General features: G+C 38.9%; 1 protein-coding gene across 2 annotated transcripts in view; it reads right to left on the bottom strand.

Annotated features, from left to right (window-relative positions):
* The window catches only part of LOC131060936 (peptidyl-prolyl cis-trans isomerase CYP18-2), a 108,717-nt gene that overhangs the window by 49,415 nt on the left and 31,560 nt on the right, over positions 1-27,742 (bottom strand). Inside the window, exon 4 of one of the 2 annotated variants that reach the window (XM_057994387.2) lies at positions 2,445-2,609. In XM_057994387.2, the coding sequence (XP_057850370.1) occupies positions 2,445-2,609 (165 nt within the window). The remainder of the gene's footprint in view (positions 1-2,444; positions 2,610-27,742) is intronic. The other variant, XM_057994386.2, reaches the window with a different exon arrangement.

The raw sequence follows: 27,742 nt of genomic DNA, 5'->3' as shown, positions 1-27,742 counted from the left end.
TGTGTAGAGTAGCAGGGAGACTCATTGAGGCAGCCTATAGACACATTTGGTGGACCCCATGTTGTGTGCATGCCATGAACAATGCACTCAAGGACATGGGGAAGATAGACTGGATTAGAGGAGTGGTCACCGATGCGAGAGATGTGCAGATGTTTATCTGCAACCACCAAACTTCACATGCACTCTTCAGGACCTTCGCAAAGGAGGAGTTCTTGAAACCAGTCGAGACTAGATATGCATCTTATTTCATTCTCTTGGAGAGAATGATTGAGTTGCAAGAGGCATTGCAACTCATGGTTATGACTAATGAGTGGAATAGGTGGGTTGAGGCCAAGATAGAGCAGGGGAGAAGGGTGAAGGAGATAGTGAAGAGTGATGTGTTTTGGACTGATGCGAAATACATTGTCTCTATCATTTCTCCAGTATTCCAGGTGATCAGATATGGGGATGGGGCTGCACCCACCAGATGAGGGCTGCTGTGCGAGTGAAGGACCCCTCTTTAGCATTCTACAATGAGCAAATCCAGCCTATCATTCAGCGTAGATGGGACAAGTTGAACGCTCCTTTGCATATGGCTGCCTTTGCCTTGAATCCTAAGTGGTACAAGGCTAGACCGGGTAGACTGACACCGATTCAGGATGATGAGGTGAAGGCGGGTTTCTTTAGGTGCATAGAGAAGATGTTTGATTCCAGAGATGCCGGCACAATGCGCACTAAGTGGGGAAGATTTGCCACTCTTAGAGGTTATTCAGATGCGGCAAAGATGGATATAGACAGCATGGCATAGGAGGACCCACTTTTATGGTGGAATTGTCATGGCCCGAAATCTTTGACCACCACTCTAGCCATCCGTCTGCTATCCCAGGTTTCCAGTTCTTCAGCTGCTGAGAGGAACTGGTCTACATATAGCTTCATCCACTCTCTTAAGAGAAACAGACTTACCTCTAAGAGAGCAGAGAAGCTTGTGGCTGTACACAGTGCTTTGCGTCTCATGGACCGCAAGACACTTGTGTACAAGGAGAGTCCAACGGCACGATGGGATGTAGAGCCAGAGGAGCCTTCACAGATTGATGAGGATGATCCTACCACTTCAGATGCAGGGCTAGTTGGTGTGAGCTTGAGGGACCTTGATCTTCAGGAGTCCAGCAGTTCCAGTGAGGAGGAGTTTGCAAATAATTAGAGGCCTCCATTAGCTACATTTTGAGTTTTGTCATTTTGTATTTGACTCTAGTCTCTTTTGTAATGCTATTGCTACACGTATTTGTATTTGGCTACTCATTGTAATGATGAATCATGTAATCATCTTTATTATTATAGACTTTGCAATGGCATCAGATATTCGTATTTTCGTTTTCCTTTTTCAATATTCAATGTTCATATGATAGAAATGAGAAATCTCCAATTTGACAATTTCATTTGTCAAATTTTATTTACTTTTAGCAATTAGTATTACTAATCTAAGTAATCTTGGTATTTCCTACAGTTTCATTTGAAATCTAATTCTTATACTGTTATACTGTTATACATCTTTTCAAAACTAGTTTTTCAAGTAATATATGTATATGTATATGAGCACCACCACCCCGCCGCCGTCCCCAAATTTAGACCCTTGGTCCCCCAGTCCCAGAGACGCGTCCCCGCGTCCCCGCGTCCCCCCGTCCCCAACGCCCGTGGAACACTGTTAAATAGCATTGTCCATGTTCAGGACTCAACCATGTTGCCCATCTTCAGCTTACACCATCCAATCTTTCAAATGCATTTGTTCATGCATCCTACTCTGACGACTCAACTCCCTAGATTATACATGGTTCTTTGGTAACTCAATTTTAGCTCAAGTCCATCTTTATACCATCCAATTTTGAAAAATTTGTTTATTAACATCATGTTCTAATATTTACAAATACAACCATGCAGCTTTTTTGTTTCAATATTCATGGTCTCATGCCATTTTATATTGAAATGGCCCCTGCATATGATCTTCACACAACCATTTGGAAAGAGAACACTTTTCCTAAGTTTTTGAGACCGTCCACTAAAAACTCTCTTTTCCTTATCCAAATGGACAGGCTTGTAAGAATGAAAGCAGGAAGGACAAGAACTCCCCTCTAAAGGTACTCTGATCGAGCCAAAAATTCTCCTCATTTCAAACCCTTCCCACATACTGTGGTTGGCATATTGGTAGTAGACTTACTCACCATACTATTGTTATTTTTATACAATTAACTTTTTTCTTTTCTTTATGAACAGGCCATTAAACCACAAACATGACAACAATAAAATGAGGTAAGGAAATACATGCAATGGACAATGTGATAGAAAACTAGGCAAAAGAAGTTGCCAGAGTAAATTTAAACAATATATAAATGACCAAATCTTCAATAAAATGTAGCACTTCTAAATGTAACAACTCTTTATTTTATTGAATACAAAAAAATTCAACAAACCAAGTTATTTCGTGCCCACATAAATAAATACCATCGAGCCATGGTGTTGGTGCTAGTGTAATGAAGAACTGGCTGCCATTTGAATTGGGACCTGCATTTGCCATGGATAAGATACCAGCTCCAGTATGTTTTAGCTCACGAGTGATCTCATCTTCAAATTTGGGGCTGCCAACATCAAAAACAAATAATTAGTACAAAAGTGTACCATTTTGTAAATCAAGATAATATGAATGATCATTTCTCACAAACTTACCAGCCAATTAACAAACACAAACCAAGAATGTGCCAATAGTATCCTCAATGCCAAATTATGCTCCATAAGTAGTGAATTGAGTATAAGGCTAAGCTAAATTGCGAATGAAAAGCAATTATTAACATTGAATGTCATCCCACACACTATGTTACCCCGAGTTTCCGGGACGGGGACGGCAAGGGATGGCGGGGGGACGGCAAAGGGGACGGCTATATAAAATATAGAGAAAATTTTAAATGTTCATATGAAAAATAGATAAAGCATGTATATACACATTATATTCATATGAAAACATGGATAAAGCAAGTATATGTACATTATAGAACTTTAACATACCACATTTGTGTTCAGAATTCATTGTCAATACTCAATATGCATTCATAATTCAGAATTCATTGTCAATACTCAATATGCATTCATAATTGAAAATTCATTGTCAATATGCCAGCACTTGTTTGCATTCAGTTTATTATTTCTTTCTGGTTGGAGGATATTTTGATAGTCTTCCATTACTATTATGACCTACAACCGCTTCTTTATGCACTACAAAGTTTTGGGTGTTTGTGAAATTCATTACCAAGCTGTTATTCATATTTCTAAGTGCTTTTGGCTATGATTCAAACCTGTTTATCTTTCAAAGCAGTGAAAAGTCCAATATTGCAGACCTGCAACCACTTTTTTATGCACTTCCAAGTTCTAAGTGTTTGTGAAATTTATTACCAGGCTGCTGCTCATTATTTCTAAGTGCTTTTGGAAGTGATTCAGACATGTTTACCCGTCATGTTAGTGAAAATCCAGTTTTACAGACCTATAATAAAAATTAAAAAATGTTTTTTTTGAGCATTGGAGTCCTTTTTTTTTTTAAATGTGTTGGGAAATGGGACGGTTAGAGGATGTCACAGACGTCCCCCAGCCATATTGGGGACGGGGGCACGTCCCCTTTTAGAATCGTTGTCGTCCCTAGTTTCCAAGACGTTTCCCACAGATTTTGCAATTTTGGGGACGCCAGGGGGACGTCCCCTAGCCATTCCCAAGTCCCTGAAACATCCCCGGTACGGGGACGGGGGATTTTAGCCCAAGGACACGTCCCCAGGTATCGTAGCCCACACATGCATGCAAAGATGACCCAATATATTAGAATATTTATTTATATTTAGTCAGCTATTTTTAGTAGTTCTATTAATGGTCATTTAGTTCATTTAGTTTATTGTTTTTTTTTAATCTTCTTTTATTATATGGCTTAGTTGCACAAGCACGCAATTTATTTTTCATGGTGTCAAGAGCTAGAAATTTTTACTTGGCTTCTCCTGAGATTTTTCCAAAATTTTTATGGTTTGATTTTTGAAATTCAAAGGCAGATCGTGTTGTTTTTGTGGGTATTTTTTTGTAAGTTTGTAAGTCGCGATTTTTAATTGCGTGAGACCTAGTCAAGCCCGTGAATATTTTTTTCATGGGTCATGGTTTTTTCTCTATTGGCTATGATCTGTCTCTATCCACACGTTTTTCTCTACTCGCGCGGATTTTTTTGGGTGTTCTCCCTCCAAAAATGCTACACACTGCGACGTATTTGGATTATGCCTAAGGGTCTCCCAAGGCCACGTGACCTTCTGTTTTGGCATCCCGACCTCTTGCCCGCATCTCTGCAAAATCCGCACCGACTTCCGCTTGTTTCAAACACGAATTTGTGCTAGGTGTCTGATTTTCACAACAGCAACACAATTTTCGCATTTCCTTGGGATTTGTGCCAAAAATCTTCAAATCTACGCATTGGGTTATGTGCCAAGGTTTTCAACATGTTTGTTTCTTCAGCCTTGGGATCTGTGCCAGCAGATCAGCATCCTTTGTCTTGAGTTTTGTGCCTTCATAGGTTTGACTAGGTTTGACCTCAGTTTCAGTGATGGCGTCTTTGACCAACATAATGTTGAAGCACAGTCAAAGGTTCAAAAGCTGCAACTAAAACACCTGGAAACAGCACATGATGACCATTTTTTAGTACCATTGCCTTGATCAAGTTGTTCTGGGCAAGACTACTCGTCCTGAAGCGACGGGTAAAGACCTAGACAAATTTGATGAGCAAATCGGGAGGCTGTTATGCTCATCAAATTATCTGTCACAGATGATCAGCTCCCTTAGGTGCTGTTCGGAAAAACAGCTAAAGAGATCTCAAACTCTTGAAGGATCTTCATGAAATGTTCGACAAGAACCGAGCTTTCTTTCTGAAGAATATGTTGTTTTCTATCATGATGGATCTCTCCAAGCACATCTCACGAAGATCAAGGACATCCGTGACCAGCTGGAGGCTATTGGTCGCAAAATGGAGGAAGAGGATATGGTAGTTATCACGCTGAAAAGCCTGCCCCAATCCTACAAGCATTTCATTGAGACGCTCGATATCACCTCTACTAGTGTTGATCTGAAGTTTCCTGATCTCTACAACAAACTTCTACAACAAGATAGATGGAAGCAACAATTTGGCAGCAATGCTAGTACGTCCTCCACTGAACAAGCCTTCACAACCAAAGCCTTGGATAAAAATAGAGGTAAACCTCAATCCTCCCAACAGAAAAATACAAGGTCTATCTCAAGAGTCTTCCAAGAAGAAAAGTGTCCAGTGCAACTATTGTCACAAGTTTGGCCACACTAAGAAAGACTACAAGAAATGGTTGGCGTCCAAGCAATCTCGACAAGGAGCGTCTCAGCAAAAGGCCCAAGCTGCTACACATTCTGATCAAAAGGAGTTTGCCTTCTATACGTTTTTGGCCACACGCCCATCTAATCAAGAGAAATCATTTGCTTGGTAAATTGATTATGGCACCTCTCGACACTTCACACATCACCAAGATTAGCTCACTGAATTCACGCCTTTCAAAGATTCAGTGGTCTTTGGAGGAGGCGAAGAGTGTACTGTTGTCAACAAGGGTAAAGTTCAAATTTCATCTGGAGGGAGAGATTTGATATTTCTCAATGTATACTTTGCCCTAGGTATGGAGCTCAATCTGTTGTTAGTTAGTTAGATTATGCATCATTCTCCACAGTTGGATGTTGTCTTCAATTCGCACAACATTGTTGACAGGGAGACTCATGCTACAGTTATTGTTGGCCTTGAGGATCACAGTCTTTATCATAGTTACAAGACTCAGACTTGGCTCGGACTCGGTAAGCTGATTTTTTACTTGGACTCGGACTCGACACCCTGACTCAGCAAAAACTCGGCCAAGACTTGGCAAATTGAAAACCCAAGAAATTCAAAGATTTTTAAGCACTTAAAACTTGTTACATGCATCCTTTAATAAATAAACCTTAAAGATACAATAATCTCATCAAATAGAAGCTACTTTGAAGTGAAACTAAGGGTAGGTTCTCATATCGAATAAAATCATCCCAAAGCTTCTCAAAAGTGGTAAGCGTCTCACAACAGCAAACAGATTGAACAAATGGATCCCAAGATAAGAATTCATTTAGTGCTATGGACAGCAACTCATCATCATTGACCTTTGCCACTATAGCAACAAGTTGATCTGATGTTTAATGATCTTCATAAGGTAATAGCCATCGTGTTTGTATCATTCTTGTATGTGGCAATAAGATTGTTCTTTGGCAGCATCTTCCAGCAAGTATTCATGATAGTGTCTTCTTTGCGATGTGAGGAACCAAATGGTCTTTCACCAAAACTAGGATGATTTTCTTTGCCTTAGCCAACTTTTTGTTAAGCTCAGTCAATTGAACAAGTTTGTTAGGAGGTACAGTCTTAGCTTCCACAAAAAGTCAATCAACTTCGTACAATAGCATTTGCAATCTACACTTCCAAGGTGTAGAATTAGAAATGCCCTCTAGACTATCACTCTCTCTAAGACTGAAATTAGTGAATCTTTTGACAATTCCCTCTAATATGTAGTGCTGCACTCCCTACAAGGACCTAAAAGATTTCAGTCAATGTGCTCTAAAATCATGTTAATTTTCAGACCATGGTAAGTAGATTCTGAATTCAAAAAGGCAATCGTAACAGCAAACTTGAGTGCAATAATTCATAAATACACACCACTGAATATACTAACAAAAACAATCAAAAAAAATTGTCATTTACTAAACTGAAACTAAATTACACTCAAATGTCATACCTCTTCTGTATTCTATACTTTTTTGGCTGCTAGGTTATGTGCCCAAGATATATTTTTTAGACTAACAGAATCTTCTACTTTTTAAACACATCTAACTGAGTTCTTAATTTTTTTATATTCCCCTTTTGTTACAGTTAAAACAAACCAATTTTTATTATTTTTGTTTTTAATTTTTTGCTGGGTGCGGCAGAGTCTGAGGCTCAAGACTCAGCAAGTCTAACAGACTCGGCCATACTCGACCGAGTCCAAGTCCAGAAGCTTCTGGACTCTACAGAGTTGACCCGCCTCTGGACTCGTAGAGTTTGGGCCAGACTCGCTATTATCTGTGAAACTCAAATAGCGTCTTTAGCCCAAAAGTCTTTCTTCCTTTTGTTTTTCGGGCTTTGCGTTTCTTCTCCGTGAGTCTCATTATTCACTTTTTTTGGTCAAAATCCTAAGTTGTGGCTTTCATGTGTTTTTGAACCCAGTCGCTAGTTCTTTGCATTTTCTAACCATGTCACGGAGTTCCAAGTTTCCATAAGTTCTCAATCGCCCAACTTGTTCCCTTAAGTCACTTTCTCTTTGTCACTCGAGCAGAAGTTGTTGAAAAGTCTGAAGTTCCGATGGTTGGTTCTAGAATCCTAATTTCTCACGACCATGCGATCTGTGAGCTCTGCCTTGATTTTTGGGCACCACTACCTTGTAAAGTGATATGTACGGACTAACCTTGATTTGCCTTTTAGCAAGAACATGCAAATTTAAAGGATCAATTTTCGAGGGACAAAATTAAATGCATGTCATGTCAAGATAAGTACCTGGACGGAGTGGCGAAAAACTCTTGAATCTGCATTTTGTTTTCAGTTTTTGTTTTCATGCGGTGCTTCACTTCAACAGTTCGAGCTCATGCAGAGTGGAATTCAAAATGATTGGTCTGGCGTAAGGGATACCAAAATTGAACATCTCAATTTCAAGAAATTTTTGGAGCATCTTAAGCAAGGTAGCAAAACTCCGTTGCATAATAAAATTTTACAGAGCAGCTTGGCACATGCAGAAGGTCTGTTCGCTATACCAAATGCTGATTTAGTAATTGCATGTGCGAAGAGATATTATCCGGAAACTCAAGAAGTCAGAGCCAAGGACGGAATGGTGATCACAAGAATTATCCCTAAGAATATTTCCCACGCATTGTGCATTCCGGAGAAAGAAGCTTCTGAAGAGATGTTTGTGGTTGCCGGTGAAGAGTTTTTCAGGACCCATGAGGATTGGTGTAAAAATTTCATCGCCAAGAATTGGTGGAAGTCTGAAGAGGGAGGTAAGTCTCAATTGCCCACTAAACTCAAACGATGGCATTTCAAAGAAGAAATTTCCGATATTATCACTCTGTTACATCGTGTGGTGGGAAGTGCTCGCTCAAACTCTTTTGAATTCTGGATGTGTCGTTTCATTTTGGTTATCTGTAGTGAAAAGAATTCTATCAATTGGGCTGCAATAATTAGCTACCATTTAAATGAACAGTTGAAAAGTTTTCAGTAAACTGTAGCTTTCAATATGTGTTCGTATTTGATTTATGTTCTGGCTAGCCAAGAAGCCGTTTGGGCAGGATTAGAATCATGAGGTTCCCCTACCTCAAATGTGCCTATTTACAGAAAATTCCCTCAGCTCACCAAACAAGTTGGGATGAAATTTTACTCTCGTGTCAATGATGCATTTCTTATGGAAATTGTTAAAAGACTTGAAGGATAACCTAAACTTCGGGTTTCACATGATGTCGCTGCTTTGATAATGAAATTAGGGAGTTTTTATACTCAGTTTGATAGATTCACCTACCTCAAGATTAGGGGTTTTGAAAAAATGCTCCATTGAAGTTACCCCGATTTCCAAGTGATTTTCTTATCTTTCTTGAAGTCTGTCGGCAAATGGCCGTTGTAAATGTTAAATATTTAAATATGGGGAAGAAGGGGTATGCATTTCCATTATCTATGTCCTCCGATTCCTGCAAGAACAACAGTGTTCCCAAAGGGGTTGAGGAAACCCTAAGTGAATTTCATTTTCAACATTTATCGACAAGGGTCAACTTCGACAGCAAAGGATATGCAATGCAAAATTTGTATGGAGCTAAGAATTACACGCACCATCTGGATATTGAAGATTTTTGGGAAGATTGCTTAGAAGATGGCGAGTTGTATAAAAGAAGTTTCATGAGGCTAACCTTAAAGCAAATACAAGCTTTTGGCATTTCTTTCAATGTTTCTGATGATGCAAAAGAAGATGCGGTCATTATTGACCCTAAATACCAAACCCTTGTTGCTAAACCCTCATTCAAAATTGATTGGTTGGAAAATGAGATTTCAGATTTGATGGTTCATACTGCCCCTGTTTTCAGAAGAACTTCAAATTGGTTAAATGGAAAGTGGCAACAAAATGTCAGTCCTGCTCAAGAACAGAAATCTTCATCAAGGAGGGAGCAAGGAGCCACATCTACCACTACCATGAATGTGTCAACAAATAAATCAGTAACTAAATCGCCTAACCTTAGCTCACAGTCAGGAGGAGATGGTGATAAGCCTGAAGAGGCTGGAGCCAAGCTCAAATCAATTTGTGAGCAAGATGATGAGTATTTGCAGACTAAAAGGAAACAAGTGCTTGCTGATTCTGAAGCAATTTACCAACAAATAATTGATGATAATTCCTTTCCTCCACTCCTAGAAATTCCTACTTCGCCTACTCAGAATGCCCCTGTGAATGTCCAGACAACAAAAATGGTGAAGAGTGTAGATGCTGCCAATAAAGATACAAAACTTGAGACCACTTCTCTAGCATGGTTGAAGAAGTAGAAAAGAAGAGGAAAAGCACTTCTCCTATGACTGATACAATTGACACCATTGCTTTGTTACTACAAGGCTCCTGAAAACCAAAAAAAGGCTAAAAGGATGTCTCGGATTATCTCTAATTCTGCTTCCAAACACCAACTATTGGAAATTGCAGACCTAGTGAGAGATGTGAATGAAAATGAAATAACAGAAGCTTACCATAAAGTCAGCCATGTTGACAGGGACCATCAACACTGGAAGGAGATGTGTATCACGCTGATTTCTCAGTTAATGCATTGATCAAAAGAGCTAAGGATCAGAGAAAGGAAAATTTAGAATTGCAATCTCAGGTTCAATCCCTAAGAAATTTTTATTCATCGATTGTAATCCTGGCCATTGAAGAGGCCTCCAGCTCAAATGTCCAAGGGATTGACCCTGACACTATTCAAAAGGTTAAAAAGAATCTCAGGTATGCCAAGGCTGCCAATGAATGGATAGAAGAACTATATCAAGGTGGTATTCTCTATCTCACAAAATTTAGACGGTTGTACATTAATGTAACCAATAAGAGAAGAGAATTGGTGACTGAGCTTCAGCAAGTCAGAAAGGAACATGGTAGCACATATGTGCTTTCTAAAGAGATCATGGAACTCCTCTCATTGAGTCACGTTGTGTTGATTGCAGAAAAGCTAGTAGAAAACCCTAAGGAGATTGATCCCACCTAGCTCGAAGCCTTGGAATGGAAAGTGACAATATATGATGATTACATAAAGGACATCAATAAGATATTGGAACAATACTTTGAAATCCTAGTGAAAATAAAGGAAAATTTTAATGCCTTGGAAGTAGATCTTATGGATGGGTTCGAGGAGAATGTGCGAGATCTCAAGGAAATGACAGAGCAATACAATGAAATATATCATAAGGAAATCAGAGATCCTCAAACTGCCACCTCAGATGCGTTCAAGAAGTTGAGTAATCTGCAAACTTATGCGGTATCATTTGAAGCCAAGATTGATGGTATACATAGGGTTCTTGCCGAAGCAGATAGTATGCTTCCAAAATGGAAAACAAGGCTACAGATCACCACTAAACCAGGGAGCGAAAATATCACGACAATTGTCACCAGATACCAAGAGTACTGGCAAAGAATTAGGGCACAGGAGGCGGCACATGACCAACAGGAAGTGAAGGTGATCGAGACCAAGGAGGCTGGAGATGGAGTGGTTGTTTAACTTTGTGGTTTTAATTGCTTTCTTTAATATTGGCTGTTATGTCATATCAAAAGACTTAGTTTTAAAACGGTTGTCTTCAAGAAACCATTAGTTTTATGTTCTTTAAATAGTGGGATATGGACTCAGTTTAGGATCTTTTGGGCAAACTTTGATTTTCTCATTAGAGCAAAAAGACTTCTGTTATTTTTAAGTATTTTTCTATTCTTTAGTTAATTTCAATATAGAAAAGACACTAGGGGATTCCAAATATACATGATCTTTGAATTATGGTATATGGATTCATTTTGCTTATGCTGAATATTTTATCAGTGGATCATCTGGAATCAGAATGGTGGATGTTTAGTTAGTATTTATCACTATGAAAGATTTATCTGTGAATAATGCTTCTATGGTGATGAGTTATATTTCTTTCGAAAAATTGAGTAGTTTAAGTTTGATTCTTGTTGTATGTGTGCCTTTCAAAGCTTTCTGGTTAAAAGCATTTCCTTAGTTTGCTTTCTGGTTAAAATCAATATTGAGTAGAATATCATTCATTGAATATTTGATGAAGGTAGCTGCCACCTTTTAAAATAAGCAGACAATCAGTCAAAAATATATGATTGAGATTGGTTCAACTATGGTTACATTTGTCACCTCCGTGGGCATAAGAATATAGAGTTAGGTGATGAATCTATTAACCAACACTCACAGAGTCCTGTATGTATGTTCTTTATAGACTTGTTGATTTTGGTGATTCTTAGGAGCACATCATGGCAACCAAGAGTACTTCCATCAGCAATCTCTAGCATCAGCGATATGGGCACCTGAATATTCACTATCTCTCTCAATTAGTTCCGGGGGTCTAGTTGTTGGGTATCCTGAGATTCAAATTCAAAATCATGGAGTTTGAAAAGCTTGTCAAGCTGGAAAGCAACATCGGACCCCGTTTTCAAATAGTGATGCTTGGAGAGTAACCAAGGTCTCGCAGTTGGCTCATACAGATATCTATGGCCCGACGAACACTCCATTAGTCACTGGATGCGGGTATTTTATGTTGTTTGTTGATAATTTCAGTAGGAAAATGTGGGTGTATTTTCTTAAGCACAAATCAGAGGTGTTGAGCATGTTTCAGAATGTTCAGCATGTTTCAGAAGTTTAAGGCCTTAGTGGAAAAAGAGTCAAGCTATCAGATAGTCACTCTTCGATCCAACGATGGTGGGGAATTTTGTTCTACTGATTTCTCCAACTTTTGTTCATCACATGGCATTAAGCATCAACTTACCACACCTTACACCTCTCAATAGAATGGTGTTGTTGAGCGCAGGAACCATACAGTCACTGAGATGGCCCGGTCTATGTTGGAGCAAAGAAATGTTCCAAAGAAATTTTGGGTGAAAGCAATCTACACAGCAGTTTTTCTTCTGAACCGGTCTCCCACACAGGTCGTTAAGAAGATGAACCCAGAGGAAGCCTAATCTGGAAGAAAGCCCAAAATCAGCCATTTGAAGGTTTTTAGCTCTACTGCTTATGTTTGGGTTCCAGATGCCAAGCGCATGAAGCTAGATTCCAAGAGCCAAAAATTGATGTTCACATGCTACAATGACAATCACAAGGCTTATCGGCTAACTAATGTAGACAACAATCGTCTCATATTCAGTCGAGATGTGGTATTTGATGAAGAATGAGGACCTTTTCAGCCTTCTCCTATTTTGAGCCCTGAGGATTAGCCTCCGAAGGCTACAAATATGGGTGTTCGCCTTCCATTACCTCCACCTAATGGGAGGGATTCACATGACTTTGCAGTTGTGGAGTCTCCCAAGCATGCCATTGCACCACTAGATGTTCCTCAAGAACATCAGGATCTACATCCAAATGAGTTTGCTCCAGATATCCTAGGTGATGTTGTTCCACCTTCAACGGATGTTGGTACTTCTACTCTCCGACCTAAGTGGTGGGCCTGTTAATGTGATAGTGTTGGCCGGTATCCTTCAGGGGCCGACATAGACAACTAAATTGTCTAATTGGCCTATCGGCCTTAGACAATTTAGTTATATCGATTTACTACTAATTATTAATATGCCAATTATGTGTAATCCACCACCATTGAATAATGAGACATGTAATAATGATATAATCATTATCTAACAAAAGACGTGTTGATTCAATATAAAGCCGACTTTGTAAAAGAGACGTGTTGTTTGGTGTCCTCTATGCATGGGTATAAGATTGGTTTAATCTCCCCTCATAATCATTCATTCACACAAGCAGATCGTGTATTATCTAGCAGATCGTATTCCTCGATCAGCGAATCAACTATCATCTCCAGTAGTTCGAATTACACATACAACAAACAGATCGTGTCCTTTCTTGAGACGTGATATATCTATTCACACAGCAGTGGCTTCATAAACAGTGAGTGGATTGCACTTCACATCTACAGCAGATCCTACATATTCCTTACAGTTTGTAGATTGAACAGTGTAATAAATTGTTTAATGCTAGCTCAAGGAGTGGAGCAGATTCATTGTAAACACATCTTGTATATCAATAAATATAAAAAGGAACTTCTTTGCTGGGTTTTTCACCTTCAAGAGAAAGGTTTTCCTAGGGTAAATTCTGTGCATTTGTGTTTGAATTATCTCTATTTAATCTAATCACTAAAACTTAACATGGTATTAGAGCCACGGTAAAGAAAGATCGTGATCAGATTTCCCTAAAATTGCAAAGTTTTCTCTCCTCTCTCACCTTCAAGAAGAAACCTCAAAGCCTCGAAAATGGTGAACGGTCTTAAAGTCGAGGGTAGGCTTGAAGACGCATCAAACTTCACCTCATGGAAGTTTAGAGTGCTTATTGCACTTAAAGAAAATGATCTTCTTCAATTTGTGGAGGGAAAAGATTTAACCGTGCCAAAAGATCAAGAAGAGAAGCTTCAATTCAAGAAGAATGCCATAAAAGCAAAGAAGATATTAATCGACTTCGTGGGGGATCACTTAGTGCCTCTCATCTCCAAGATGACAATTGCGAGAGATATGTTCAAGACCTTGAAAGGTTTATATGAGATTAACAACACAAGTAGGGCTCTTGCGTTGAGGCAACAACTTCATCAAGTGAAAATGACAAAAGGAGAATCAGTTATGTCATTCTTCATGAAGATTTCAGAATTGAGAGATCAACTGAGCACTATTGGACACCAAGTGATTGATAAAGACCTTGTCATGCTGGCTTTGAATGGTCTTCATCATTCATTGGAGCCATTTATCCAAAGTATAAGTGGGAGATCCAAATTACCTAAATTTGATCCTCTTTGAGCGGATTGTATTCAAGAAGAATCAAGATTGGCGGCTAGAGGAATTGTCAAAAGTTCTCAAAATGAATACACTCATGTTGTTGCCACCCAATCTACCAAGAAAGGAAGGAATTGGAAGAAGGGTGATTTCAAAAGGAATAGAGATCAGAAATCAAATTCCACACCTAATTCAAAGAAGAGGAAGAAAGATCTCTCTCCCATCCAGTGCTTTAGGTTTAACAAGTTTGGCCACTATGCAAGGGATTGTGTGACAAGGCCTAAGCAACAAGGGGCGAACATCAATGAAGTCTCAACTCAAAAGGAAGCTGAAGATAATTCCAATGGATTCCTCTTCATATCCGCTTTGTCAAGCAATGTTCCTACGGATAGTGATACCTGGTTAATTGATAGTGGAGCCTCTGGAGACATCACCGCCTATCGAGAGCATTTTTTAGATTTGGTGGAGGAGTCTAATCTCCAAGTGATCATTGGAGATGATGCACGCTATTCAATTAGAGGGTTTGGTGCTACATCACTCAACCTAGAATCTGGTGTTTCTCTTCACCTAAGTGATGTTTTATTCGTGTCGGGAATCCAGAGAAACCTTGTGTCTATTTCAGCCTTGGAGGATAAGGGCTATCAAATTGTATTTTCTGAAGGGAGAGTTCTTGCATGGCCAAAGAACTCCAGCATCAAGACTGCACGTGTGATCGGGAATCGGCATGAGAGTTTGTACAAGCTTTCCATTCGTCCAGCTCAAGCTCTTCTACATGACTCTTCCAGTTCCAGCGAAGTATGGCATAGAAGACTTGGGCATCTTCAATTCAGGGCTCTTCCATCACTGGAGAAGATGGTGAAAGGTATTCCTAAACTTAATCATGTACATGATTGTACTTGTAAAAGGTTGTGCTATGAGTAAAAACATTAAACGTCCATTTCATTGTAGTGAAAGTAGGTCTAAAGAAATTCTAGATCTTGTACTTTCATATTTATGTGGTCCAATGTCAATTCCATCCCTAAGTGGATTTTTGTATTATGTAACTTTCATAGATGACTACTCTAGGAAGACTTGGATTTATTTCTTAAGGTTTAAAGAGTCTAATGAAGTCCTGGGTAGATTTAAAGAATTTAAGGCTCTTGTAGAAAATTTATCTGGAAAGAGAATTAAGGTTTTAAGGTCTGATAATTGAGGTGAGTACACCTCTAGTAGCTTTAGTGATTTTTGTATTGAGGCAGGGATCAAGAGGGAGTTTTGTGTCCCTTACAACCCTCAGCAAAATAGGGTTGCAGAAAGAAAGAATAGATCCATTGTTGAAGCTGCAAAAGCTATGATTCATGATCAAGACCTTCAGACTTTTCTATGGGCGGAAGCTTCTAGAACAACAGTGTATGTTCAGAACATATGTCCTCACCGGATATTGCAGAATATGACTCTGGAAGAAGTTTTTTCAGGAATTAAGCCTGATGTCAGTTACCTGAGAATCTTTGGTTGTCCAGTGTATGTTCATATTCCCAAGGACAAGAGGACCAAATTGGAACGTTCTGGCAAGAGAGGAATATTTGTGGGCTCCAGTGAAACCTCCAAAGCCTACCAAATTTACATTCTTGGTCAGAAGCAAATAGAAGCGAGCAGAGATGTCACATTTGAGGAAGATGTTGCTTTCAGAAAATCAAAGGGGTCTTGCATGGAGATAGATGATGAAAATCATGAGACTCCTCAAGACATGGACATTGATCATACTCTTGAGATTCAGAGGGAGTCCATTGAACCTGTAGCAGATGATGATCCAATTGAACCTTTGGATCCTACCGATGGGCCTAGAGATATTATTGTGAGCCGAAAGAGACCTCTTTGGGCAAGAAACACTATGCAAGAGGCAGAACAGTTTGCAGCTCCTAGAGGCACATTTAGAGAAAGTAAAAGACCATAGACATTCTCTAGCTCTGTTGCATTAATGTGTAATCTTATTGAGACAAAACCTTCCAGTGTTGAGGAAGCCTCAAAACAAAGTATGGAAAGATGCAATGGATGAAGAGTATCAATCCATTATCAAGAATGATGTGTGGGATATTGTTCCTAGATCTGAGGGGAAGTTCGTTGTATCTTCCAAGTGGTTGTACAAGATTAAGCATGCAGCTGATGGAAGCATTGAGAAGTACAAGGCTAGATTTGTTGCTCGTGGTTTCTCTCAAAAAGAGGGAATAGACTATGAAGAAACTTTTGCTCCTATTGCTCGCTATACTTCCATCAGGACCATCATTGCCATTGCAACAACTAAGGGACGGAAGTTACATCAGATGGATGTGAAGACAACCTTTCTCAATGGTGTGATTGAGGAAGAGGTCTACATTGAGCAACCTAAGGGTTTCATGATTCATGGGAAAGAGTCTCATGTATGCAAATTGAAGAAGGCTTTATAGGGTCTTAAGTAGGCTCCTCGTGCTTAGTATGAAAGGATTGACATATACTTAATGGGTTTGGGTTTCTGCAAGAATGATGCTGATCCAAATCTTTACTTCAAGGTATTCAATGGTGAAATGTTGATCTTGGTACTATATGTTGATGACCTATTTGTTACCGGGGAAGATCATCTCATCCTTAGATGCAAGGAGTTGACTTCAGAATTTGAGATGAAGGACCTAGGACTCATGCATTTCTTTCTAGGTTTGGAAGTATGGCAAAGGCCTAATGAAATTATCCTAACTCAAGGAAAGTATACCATTGACATCTTGAAGAGATTTCGAATGTTAGATTGCAAGTCTATGTCTACACCAATGGAAACTAACTTGAAGAAATTGAGGAAAGTTGTTCAGATCTTGTGGATCTTACTATGTACAGGCAGTTGATTGGATCCTTAATGTATCTAGTTAACACAAGACCGGATATTTGCTATGCAGTGAGTGCACTTAGTCAATTCATGTGTGAACCAATACAGATACATCTAGTTGCAGCCGAGCATATCTTGAGATACTTGCGTGGCACAGTTGGATATGGCTTGAAATGTTCTTCCAATGTGGACCTGAATTTAGAAGGCTATTCTGATTCTGATTGGGCAGGGAGTGTTACTAATCAAAAGAGCACATCTGGTTGTTGCTTCAATTTGGGATCTGCTATGATTTCCTGGTGTAGCAGGAAGCAGTCTTCAATGGCACTGAGCACCGCAAAGGCAGAATACATTTCAGCATGTGTGGCAACTCGTGATGCAGTGTGGCTTCGGAAGCTCCTTGCAGGATTGTTTGGACAATCATTGGAGCCTACTACTATTCATTGTGATAAACAAAAGTTGTGTGAAGCTTTCAGTCAATCCAGTGTTCCATGACAGAACAAAACATGTTGAGATCCAGTACCACTACATCAGAGATATGGTACAAAGGAATGTTGTTCAATTGAGATACATTTGTGTTGAGGAGCAAACAGCTGACATTCTCACCAAGCCTCTTACCAAAGTGAAGTTTGTGCATTTTCGAGATAAGCTTGGTGTTGTGAAGAATGAAGCCCTTGGAGAGGGAGTCTCAACATCAGTGATTTCTTAAAATGTATTATAATGCATTCTACTTTGTGAGAGAAGTTTGAGGTGCAAGCCCTTGTTAATGCATTCTTCTTTGTGGGAGAAGTTTGAGGTGCAAGCCCTTGTTAATGCATTCTTCTATGTGAGAGAGAAGTTTGAGGTGAAAGCCCTTGTTCCACCCTCTGCGAGTAGGTATGGTGGATCCACCCTCTGGGAATAACCATAGTGGATGTCATGTGAGAAACTCCATGACTCAGCATTTGTGTTTATTCACCCACTGGGAGTAGCCATGGTGAATGTCATCACGTTGAGTGACTCCGTGATGAAGCACTTGTGTTCTTTTGCTTTTACATGCATGGGAGTAGCGTTGGTCGGTATCCTTCAGGGGCCGACATAGACAACTAAATTGTCTAATTGGCCTATCGGCCTTAGACAATTTAGTTATATCGATTTACTACTAATTATTAATATGTCGATTATGTGTAATCCGCCACCCTTGAACAATGAAACATGTAATAATGATATAATCATTATCTAACAAAAGACGTGTTGATTCAATATAAAGCCGACTTTGTAAAAGAGACGTGTTGTTTGGTGTCCTCTATGCATGGGTATAAGATTGGTTTAATCTCCCCTCATAATCATTCATTCACACAAGCAGATCGTATTCCTTAATCAGCAAATCAACTATCATCTCCAGCAGTTCGAATTACACATACAGCAAACAGATCGTGTGCTTTCTTGAGATGTGATATATCTATCTTCAGCAGATCACATTTCAGAATATATTCAGTATTCACACACCAGCGGCTTCAAGACAGCGAGTGGATTGCACTTCACATATACAGCAAATCGTATATATTCCTTACAGTTTGTAGATTGAACAGTGCAATAAATTGTTTAAAGCTAGCTTCAAGGAGTGGAGCAGATTCATTGTAAAGACATCTTGTAAAATCAATAAATATAATAAGGAACTTCTTTGTTGGGTTTTTCACCTTCAAGAGGAAGGTTTTCCCGGCGTAAATTTTGTGCATTTGTGTTTGAATTATCTCTATTTTAATCTGATCACTAAAACTTAACAGGGCCACGACCATAAGTGATCTTCATGATGATGAACTTGTTGAGGGTAAATCAGGTAGAGACAATAGTAAGCAGAGCACTGTTAATTTTGCTCTTATGGCCAACATTCACAGTATTTATGAGCCGCAGACATATTCAAAGCCTAAAGGTGTACCTGAGTGGGAACAGGCTATGATAGCTGAACATAATGGTCTTCTCAAGAACAACACTTGGGTCATGTCTGATCTTCCACCAGGGAAGAAGCCCATGTTAGACATTTTGTCATTGATGTCAAGTGTTTATGTCATGCTTGTGCTATTCAAGCTAAAAGATTACTTAAAATAACATTGGACTGAGTATGATGTGTTTTTCGAGCTACTGTTTATTCATTAGATTTTCTCAATTTTGACTAAGCTGCTTGACATGCTTGAGCTGTTGGACATGCTTGAGGCGCTTGACCTGCTTCAGCTCCTTGCTTGTTTGCTCCAGCTGCATGATTGGTTGGTTGAAGTGTCTAGTTGGCTGCTTGAGGTGACTGTGTGTCTACATCAGCTGCTTGTGTGTTTGTTTGAGCAACTTGTGTGCCTACTTGGCATTCGTCAACGGCTTACTTGTCCCTCTGATGTGACAAGTCAATTTCCTATGACATGTCATATATGAAAAGTCAAAAGGTGTCGGTGTTTGGGCAGATAGAGTTCGTGGAATTACACTTGGAGCGATGAGTTTTTATATTTTTGGAAGATTCTTACATACATATCGTGGGTGAAAAAGGTTATTGTTTTTTTTTTTTGAAGGAGACATGTTGGAAGATATATGACCAACTTTATTACTCTGCGATAATCTTTTTGGGAATCCTTTTTATATGCGTAGTGGAGTGGTCTTCGTATTGTTTTCCTATCTTGTCAGCGAGTGGAGTTTTTCAAGGTCGTGTATTTCTTAATGAGTCGTTTTATGTGGAATCGTTTTTTTTTACCGCTGGAATTTTCGAGGTGAAGCGTGAAGGAATAATGGCCCTCTACAATTAAAGTCCCAAAAAAAAATATTTTTGGCCATAGTCTGTATGGCGGCTCTCTCAGATACGTGGGCCATCATTTTCTTTTATGCACTGATGTTATTAAAAGATTTTATTAAATCTGTGGCAGAATATAATCGTGGGAGATACTCAGAATTTTCAGAAGAGACATGTTTTAGTGCCGCGACTATTTCAAAATATTTTTGTGGAGTCAAATTTTTTCTAACTTTGGAATCGGTTCTGAAAATTGAAATATAGCTAGGCCGTATCCCTTGATTGGGCCGACCTAGCTTGGTAAATGTTTAATGGGCCTACTTATGCGATTATATTATGTAGCTTGTGAATGTTAAGGGCATGCCCTATTTGGGTGCTCAACTTGTGTAGCTTGTAATTGGGTCTAGCCCTAAAAAGGGAGATATTATTTGAAAATTAAGCTGAGCCCTAAATGGGCGATGTAAAATATGTAAGTAACTTGTAGATGTGATAGGGCTGACCCTATAAATGTAACTTGTAATTGTTACAGGTCAGACCCTATATTGGGCGCCAACTTTAGATGCCTTATGGATTAACATTCTATGGCCGACCTAAGGCTAAATCTAAGCGATCAATTTGCATACATATATCAAGTCATTCATGCTCCAAACAACAATAATCATATCAGTGAATTATCCATTCATCATCAATGAAATACTTCTGCATATTGATCAGTGATCTACTCCAGATATTCAAGTCTTGAGGTCAGCGATTTCACTTGGATAATCCTCCAAGGTCAGCGAACTCTTGTTTAGGATTGGCAGACATCATATAAGGTTGGCAAATTATCATAGAAGATTGGTGAACATCATATGAGGCTGGCGAACCTTGTTTAGTGCTGGAAAATTTGCCTATGTTGATTCAAGTAGCATCGATCAGATAAAACCGTATACCTATCTATTTACATCAAATAAAGAAAGATGGTAATGCAGATATATATTTCATATGAATGATTTATATATCGAACCTCTTCATTATCGAATTGCAATTAAATACATGTCCAAAACATTACCGATATATAATCGGGTTATATTAGAATTGACCCGAATTAGTTATCGGGCTTGTTTGCTTTGATACCGATTCATTATCGGGAGTGTTTATATCGATCTGTTATCATTTACAATGGCACCGATTAGTTATCATAGACACCGAATGGATCGGTTGACATTTGGAAGAGTCACGACCAAGTGACATCTTGGTCGGACATGTCTAAAAGATATGTCTGATCAAGGTGCCACTTGATCGTGACTACCTTACTATATATGCATCATTCAAAAAAAAGGGGATGACATTGAAATCGATACATGTTCATCCTCCATACCTGCAGCAAAAGAAAGATCTTCAATATTATTACTATTCTTGTTACAATATTGAAGACAACAATATTATTGTCATAGTCATAATACCAAAATCTTAAATACACCATCTTGCATATAACTTGTTCATTAAATTGGAAATTGTAATAACATTTACATGGTATCGGAGCCAGGCTATCGAACCTGAGGCTATTCAATTTTGTGGAAAATTTAAGAACTAGTTTATATCAAGCATCCTATTTCTCTAATGGCCAATGCTATGAGATTCGAAGATAGACTTGGTGTGGGTGATGATTTCTCCGCATGGAAGTTCAAAATCAAGATGATTCTAAGGGAGAGCAAAGTTGAAACTTTTATCAAGGCTGAATCTACGGAACCAGAGACCGAACCTGACAAAGCATCATGGATAGAAGGAAATGAAAAAGCAATCAAGATTATTGTTGATGGGGTGAGAAATAACATAATGCCCATTATAAAGAAACATGAAACGGCTTTTGAAATGTTCAAAGCACTTGTCAACACATTTGAGATATCAAATGCAAGTCGAACTCTGGCCTTGAAGCGAGAAATCAATCATATAACCATGAACAAAGGAGAGACAGTAAACGCCTACTTCATGAGGATCTCAACTCTAAGAGATGAACTAGCAACCCTAGGATATGAGATCCAGAGCAAAGAGTTAACACTCATTGCTCTAGATGGGTTACCTAGTGTATGGGAAACATTTGTCCAGGGCATCAGTGCAAGGGACAAATATCCTGAGTTTGAAAGACTAAGAGATGACTGTCTCCAAGAGGAATCTAGACTGAATAAGAAAGGAATGAAACATAAGAATATAGATGAAGACCTACAAGTCCTAAACACTAACTCCACCACGCAAAACAAGAAAAGGCAGTTTAGGAAGAGAAAAGGTCGTCAAGGCAAGAACACTTCAAAGAAGGACTTATCTCACATCCAATGTTACAGATGTGATCAGTTCGGACACTATGTTGCAAAGTGCCTGGAAAGAACCAAACAACATGCTACATTTGCCAAAGCAGAAAAGACTAAAGGGGAAGATGACTCCGGAAAATATGTACTCTACTCAGCACTCACAAGCCAAGCTTCTAACAAGATCAACTCATGGGTGATTGACAATGGTTCATCCAGGCACATCACAGGGTTTAGAGAAGTACTTGACTCCATGACAAAGGAGAGTGACGAGGAAGTAACCATCGGAGATGACTCCACACATCCAGTCAAAGGAATGGGAACCTGCACCATCAAATTGAAGACAAGCATATCCTTGCGGCTCGAAGGAGTACTATATGTCCCCGGCATCAAAAGGAATCTAGTCTCTATATCGACACTGAAAGACAAGGGATACAAAGTGACATTCATGGACAACAGAGTATTGGCTTGGCCAAAGAACTCTTCCATCAAGAAGGCAAAGACCATTGGACAGAGACAGGGCTTTTTGTATGAGTTGTGTACAGAACCCAACCTAGCCCTAATCCATGAAGCCACTAATGCAAATGAAGTTTGGCATAGAAGATTAGGCCATCTGAATTTTAGGGCTTTATCTTCAATGGAAAACCTTGTCACAGGTCTACCCAAGTTAAAACAAGATCATTCAAGAGCATGCAAAGGATGTGCCCTAGGTAAAAATACCAAGGGTACATTCCAAAATAGTACTAGGAAAACTAGTAAAGTTCTAGAGTTAGTTCATTCTAATGTATGCGGACCTATGTCAGTACCCTCTCTAGAGGGATTCTTGTATTATGTAATATTTGTTGATGACTACTCTAGGAAGACTTGGATCTACCTTCTGAAATGTAAAGAATCAGAAGAGATCCTCTCTAGGTTTAAAGAGTTTAAATCACTAAAAACTACTCAGAAAACAAAGTTAAAACCCTAAGAACTGAAAATGGGGGAGAATACACATCAGATTCGTTTAAAGAATTTCGTAGAGATGATAGGATTAAGAGGGAGCTTACTATACCTTATAACCCCCAACAAAATGGGGTAGCTGAAAGGAAAAATAGGACTATAGTCGAAGCTGCCAAGGCCATGATTCTAGATCAAAACCTTAACACAAATCTCTGGGCAGAAGCATCCAGCACCGCTGTATATATACAAAACAGATGCCCACACTCCCATCTTGAAGATAAAACTCCGGAGGAAGTATTCACTAAAATTAAGTCAGATATCAACCACCTTAGGATATTTGGGTGTCCTGTCTATATCCATGTACCTAAAGAAAAAAGACTAAAACTAGAGCCTTCTGGAAAAAGAGGAATGCTTGTAGGATATAGTGAAACCTCCAAAGCTTACAGAATCTATGTACCTGGTCAAAGAAATATTGAACTAAGTAGGGATGTAATCTTTGAGGAGGACTTAGCCTTCAAAAGAGCTCAAAGCTTCATAGAACCTGAAATCTATGTCCCTACTTCTAACTTAGATGAAGATCCTGCTCCTGAGTTTCAAAGGGAGAATCTAGATGAAACTGAAAATGAAAATGAACACTCACCTAGAAATCTCAAGAAAAGACCACTATGGGCCACCAAAACAGTAGAAGAAGCTCAGAGGTTTGCTGCTCCTTCAGGAACCTTCAGAGAAAGCAAAAAGCCTAATAAATTTACTAGCTATGTTGCTCTTATGAATGATCTATCTAAAAATGAACCTGACAATGTAACTGATGCCCTTAAACATCAAGTATGGAAGGATGCTATGTTTGAAGAGTATCAATCCATAATGAAAAATGATGTATGGGAGATTGTTCTTAGGCCAACTAAGAAATCTATTGTTTCTTCTAAATGGCTTTTTTAAGATCAAACATGCAGCAGATGGCAGTATTGAAAAACATAAGGCAAGATTTGTAGCCAGAGGGTTCTCTCAAAAGGAAGGAATAGACTATGAAGAAACATTTGCTCTCGTAGCCAGATATACCTCAGTAAGGACTGTGCTAGCCATTGCAGCAGCAAAGGGATGGAAGGTACATCAAATGGATGTAAAGACAGCTTTTCTTAATGGAGAGATCTCTGAAGAAGTATACCTAGAGCAACCTGAAGGGTTTGAGATTCATCATGCAGAGTATCATGTGTGTAGACTCAAGAAAGCTCTATATGGGCTTAAACAGGCTCCCAGGGCCTGGTATGAAAGATTTGACACATATCTATCAAAACTAGGCTTCTCTAAAAATGATGCAGATCCTAATCTCTACTACAAACAGAACAAAGGTGATATGCTAATATTGATTTTATATGTTGATGACTTATTAATCACGGGAGAAGATCACCTTATAGATCAATGCAAGAAAGATCTATCCAAAGAATTTGATATGAAGGACTTGGGATTCCTTCATTATTTCCTAGGGTTGGAAGTATGGCAGAATTCTGATAACATTGTTCTAAACCAAGGCAAGTATACCTTGGGCATCCTAAAGAGATTTGGAATGCTAAACTGCAAACCCATGACCGCTCCAATGGAAACCAATCTTCATAAACTTAAAGAAGCAGCAGCAAAATCACCTTCTACTGACCCCACTCTATACAAGCAGGTGATTGGGTCTCTTATGTACCTAGTAAATACAAGGCCAAATATCTGCTATGCAATGAATGCTTTGAGTTAGTTTATGTGTGAGCCAAAGGAGATACACCTGGTTGCAGTAAAACACATTATGAGATATTTACAAGGCACCTTAAATCTTGGTCTCAAGTATGAAAAAGTTGATCTTAATCTACACGGATTCACAGATTCAGATTGGGCTGGAAGTGTGACTGACAGGAAAAGCACCTCTGGGTGCTGCTTCAGTTTGGGATCAGCCATGATATCCTGGATCAGCAGAAAGCAGTCTTCTGTAGCGCAAAGTTCCACCGAGGCTGAATACATTGCGGCCTCCATGGCTGCCCAAGAAGCAGTGTGGCTTAAGTTACTTGTGGGATTGTTTGGTGATCCTATGAAACCTACTATTATCCATTGCGACAATCAAAGCTGCATAAAACTTTCAGTGAATCCAGTGTTCCATGATAGATCCAAGCATATTGAGATTCCATACCATTACGTGCGAGATATGGTAGACAAAAATGTGATCCAATTGGAGTATGTGAATACAGGAGACCAGACTGCAGATATTCTGACCAAACCCCTTTCCAGAGTGAAGGTTGATCACTTCAGAAAAGGTTTGGGTATGATAGAAAGGTAATCTGTTTTGTAACCTATACTTGCATATCAATAAGATGTTTAATGTGTAAACTTCTTTGTCGTGTTAGGACTTCTATGGGTGTAACCCCCTGTGTTCATATTCAAGAAGTGACGACTTCTCAAATATTGTACACTTGTATGGGAACATCATAACGTGACGATCTTGTGATGTTCAAACCATACTTGCAAAACTCGGCGAGCAATTCAAAAACTCGCGAGTAATCGTGATCCATAATGCCGCGCGAATTAATCACGGAAATACTCGGGGCGATTTTTTTATATACTCGCCGCGATTTTTTTGGCAAATAATCGCCGTTAATGGCCAAAACACGCCCGAAACGCGGCACAAAATGCGAGAAAAACGCGACTTAAGTCGCAGGCAAAAAAAAACCGAAGTCTTTATTTCATTTCGCGGCTCGCGCAACTCCGGAAGGCAAAAAACGCCACGCGATTTGCATAGGGTTTGCATTTGCACGCACGACCAGGTATCTTTTTGTATTGTTTTATTTCGAATACACAGTCATTTTGACTGTGTAATACACAGTCATTTGAAATGACTGTGTATTACACAGTCAAAATGACTGTATTGTTTGCATTTGCACGCACGACCAGGTATCTTTTTGTATTGTTTTATTTCGAATGACTAAGACTGTGTAATACACAGTCATTTGAAAATGACTGTGTATTACACAATCTTAGTCATTTCAAATGACTGTGTATTACACAGTCACAGTCATTTCAAATGACTGTGTAATACACAATCATTAGTAATTACAATTTACAGTCATTTCAAATGACTGTGTATTACACAGTCTCAGTCATTTGAAATGACTGTGTAATACATAGTCATTTGAAAATGACTGTGTATTACACAGTCACAGTCATTTCAAAATTCAAATGACTGTGTAATACACAGTCATTTCAAATTTTCAAATGACTGTGTATTACACAGTCATCATTACACAATCACAGTCATTTCAATTTTCAAATGACTGTGTAATACACAGTCATTTCAAATTTTCAAATGACTGTGTATTACACAGTCATCATTACACAGTCACAGTCATTTCAAATGACTGTGTATTACACAGTCACAGTCATTTCAATTTTCAAATGACTGTGTAATACACAGTCATTTCAAATTTTCAAATGACTGTGTATTACACAGTCATCATTACACAGTCACAGTCATTTCAAATGACTGTGTATTACACAGTCATTTTCAAATGACTGTGTATTACACAGTCATCAGTCATTTACACAGTCATTTCCAAATGACTGTGTATTACACAGTCATTTTCAAATGACTGTGTAATACACAGTCATTACAGTCATTTCAAATGACTGATGACTGTGTAATACACAGTCATTTTCAAATGACTGATGACTGTGTAATACACAGTCAATTGTGAAATACTCATAGTCATTTGAAATGACTGTCAACTGTGTAATGTCAATGTGTATTAAAGTATTTCATTTAAATTTAAATTTGAAGTTAAAAACTTAAAAAAATACACAACCAATTAAAAATTTTAATTTTAGAGAGTCATCTATTAATAGATGACTATAAATAAAATACAGTTATACAGTCATTGTAATTTTTGGATGTTTGTGATTTTTTTTGGTAACAATGTTATTTATCTCTAAATGTTGCCTCTCTTTTGCTAGGTTCTTTTCCACATCTTTTTGAAAGAAAATGGATTCAGCTTCTACAGTTAAAGTTGGTGGCAAAAAGAGAGACCCTTGTTGGAAACATGGGAGACCAGGTCCAAAACGAGGAGATGTTTTTTGCAACCATTGCAAAAAAATTGTAAAAGGTGGCATTAATAGGTTCAAATATCACCTTGCAAAAATTCAATGCCGAGATACCACAAGCTGTACGGAATGTACTGAAGAGGCTACGAGAGATGCAATAGCAACGCTTGAAGCATATGATCAAAGGAAGGCAACAAAAAAGAGAACAGCAAAGGCAATGGCAGCCCCAAGGGCAGATTTGAGTTCCATGGGGTCACATACAGATGTGGGGACATCTGGTTCTTCCCTTGGGCCACGGATACGAGCAAAGGGAACTTTGGACAGCAACATGGAAAACTTCTTTATTCCACGTAACACTCCTGGTGCACAACCTGGATTGCTTGGCACTGCATGGAATAAAGAGGCTCACCAACAAGCCAAGGTGGCGTGTGCTAGATTTTTTATCTACAACGATGTTCCGTTCAATGCTATTTCTAGTCCATCTTGGGACCAATTGGTCACCGCGTTGACTGTGGCAGGTAAGGGGTTCAAATCCCCAAGCCGTTACGAGGTAAGTGGACCGTTATTGCAGGATGAGGTCCAAAACACTCATGTATTAGTGGAAGAGCAAAGGACTATTTGGGAAAAGAATGGCTGCACCATTCTTTCTGATGGATGGACAGATGGTAGGAACAGGACACTCATCAACTTTCTAGTTGCTTCAGGAGGACAGTTAGTATTTATAAAATCAATTGATGCCTCCAATGAAGTGAAGAATGCGGAGACCTTGTGC

This window comes from Cryptomeria japonica, chromosome 5, assembly GCF_030272615.1.
Source record: "Cryptomeria japonica chromosome 5, Sugi_1.0, whole genome shotgun sequence".
Taxonomy (NCBI): Eukaryota; Viridiplantae; Streptophyta; class Pinopsida; order Cupressales; family Cupressaceae; genus Cryptomeria; species Cryptomeria japonica.
Note: the sequence above shows the minus strand (reverse complement) of the source record. Positions and strands in the feature narration are given on the sequence as shown.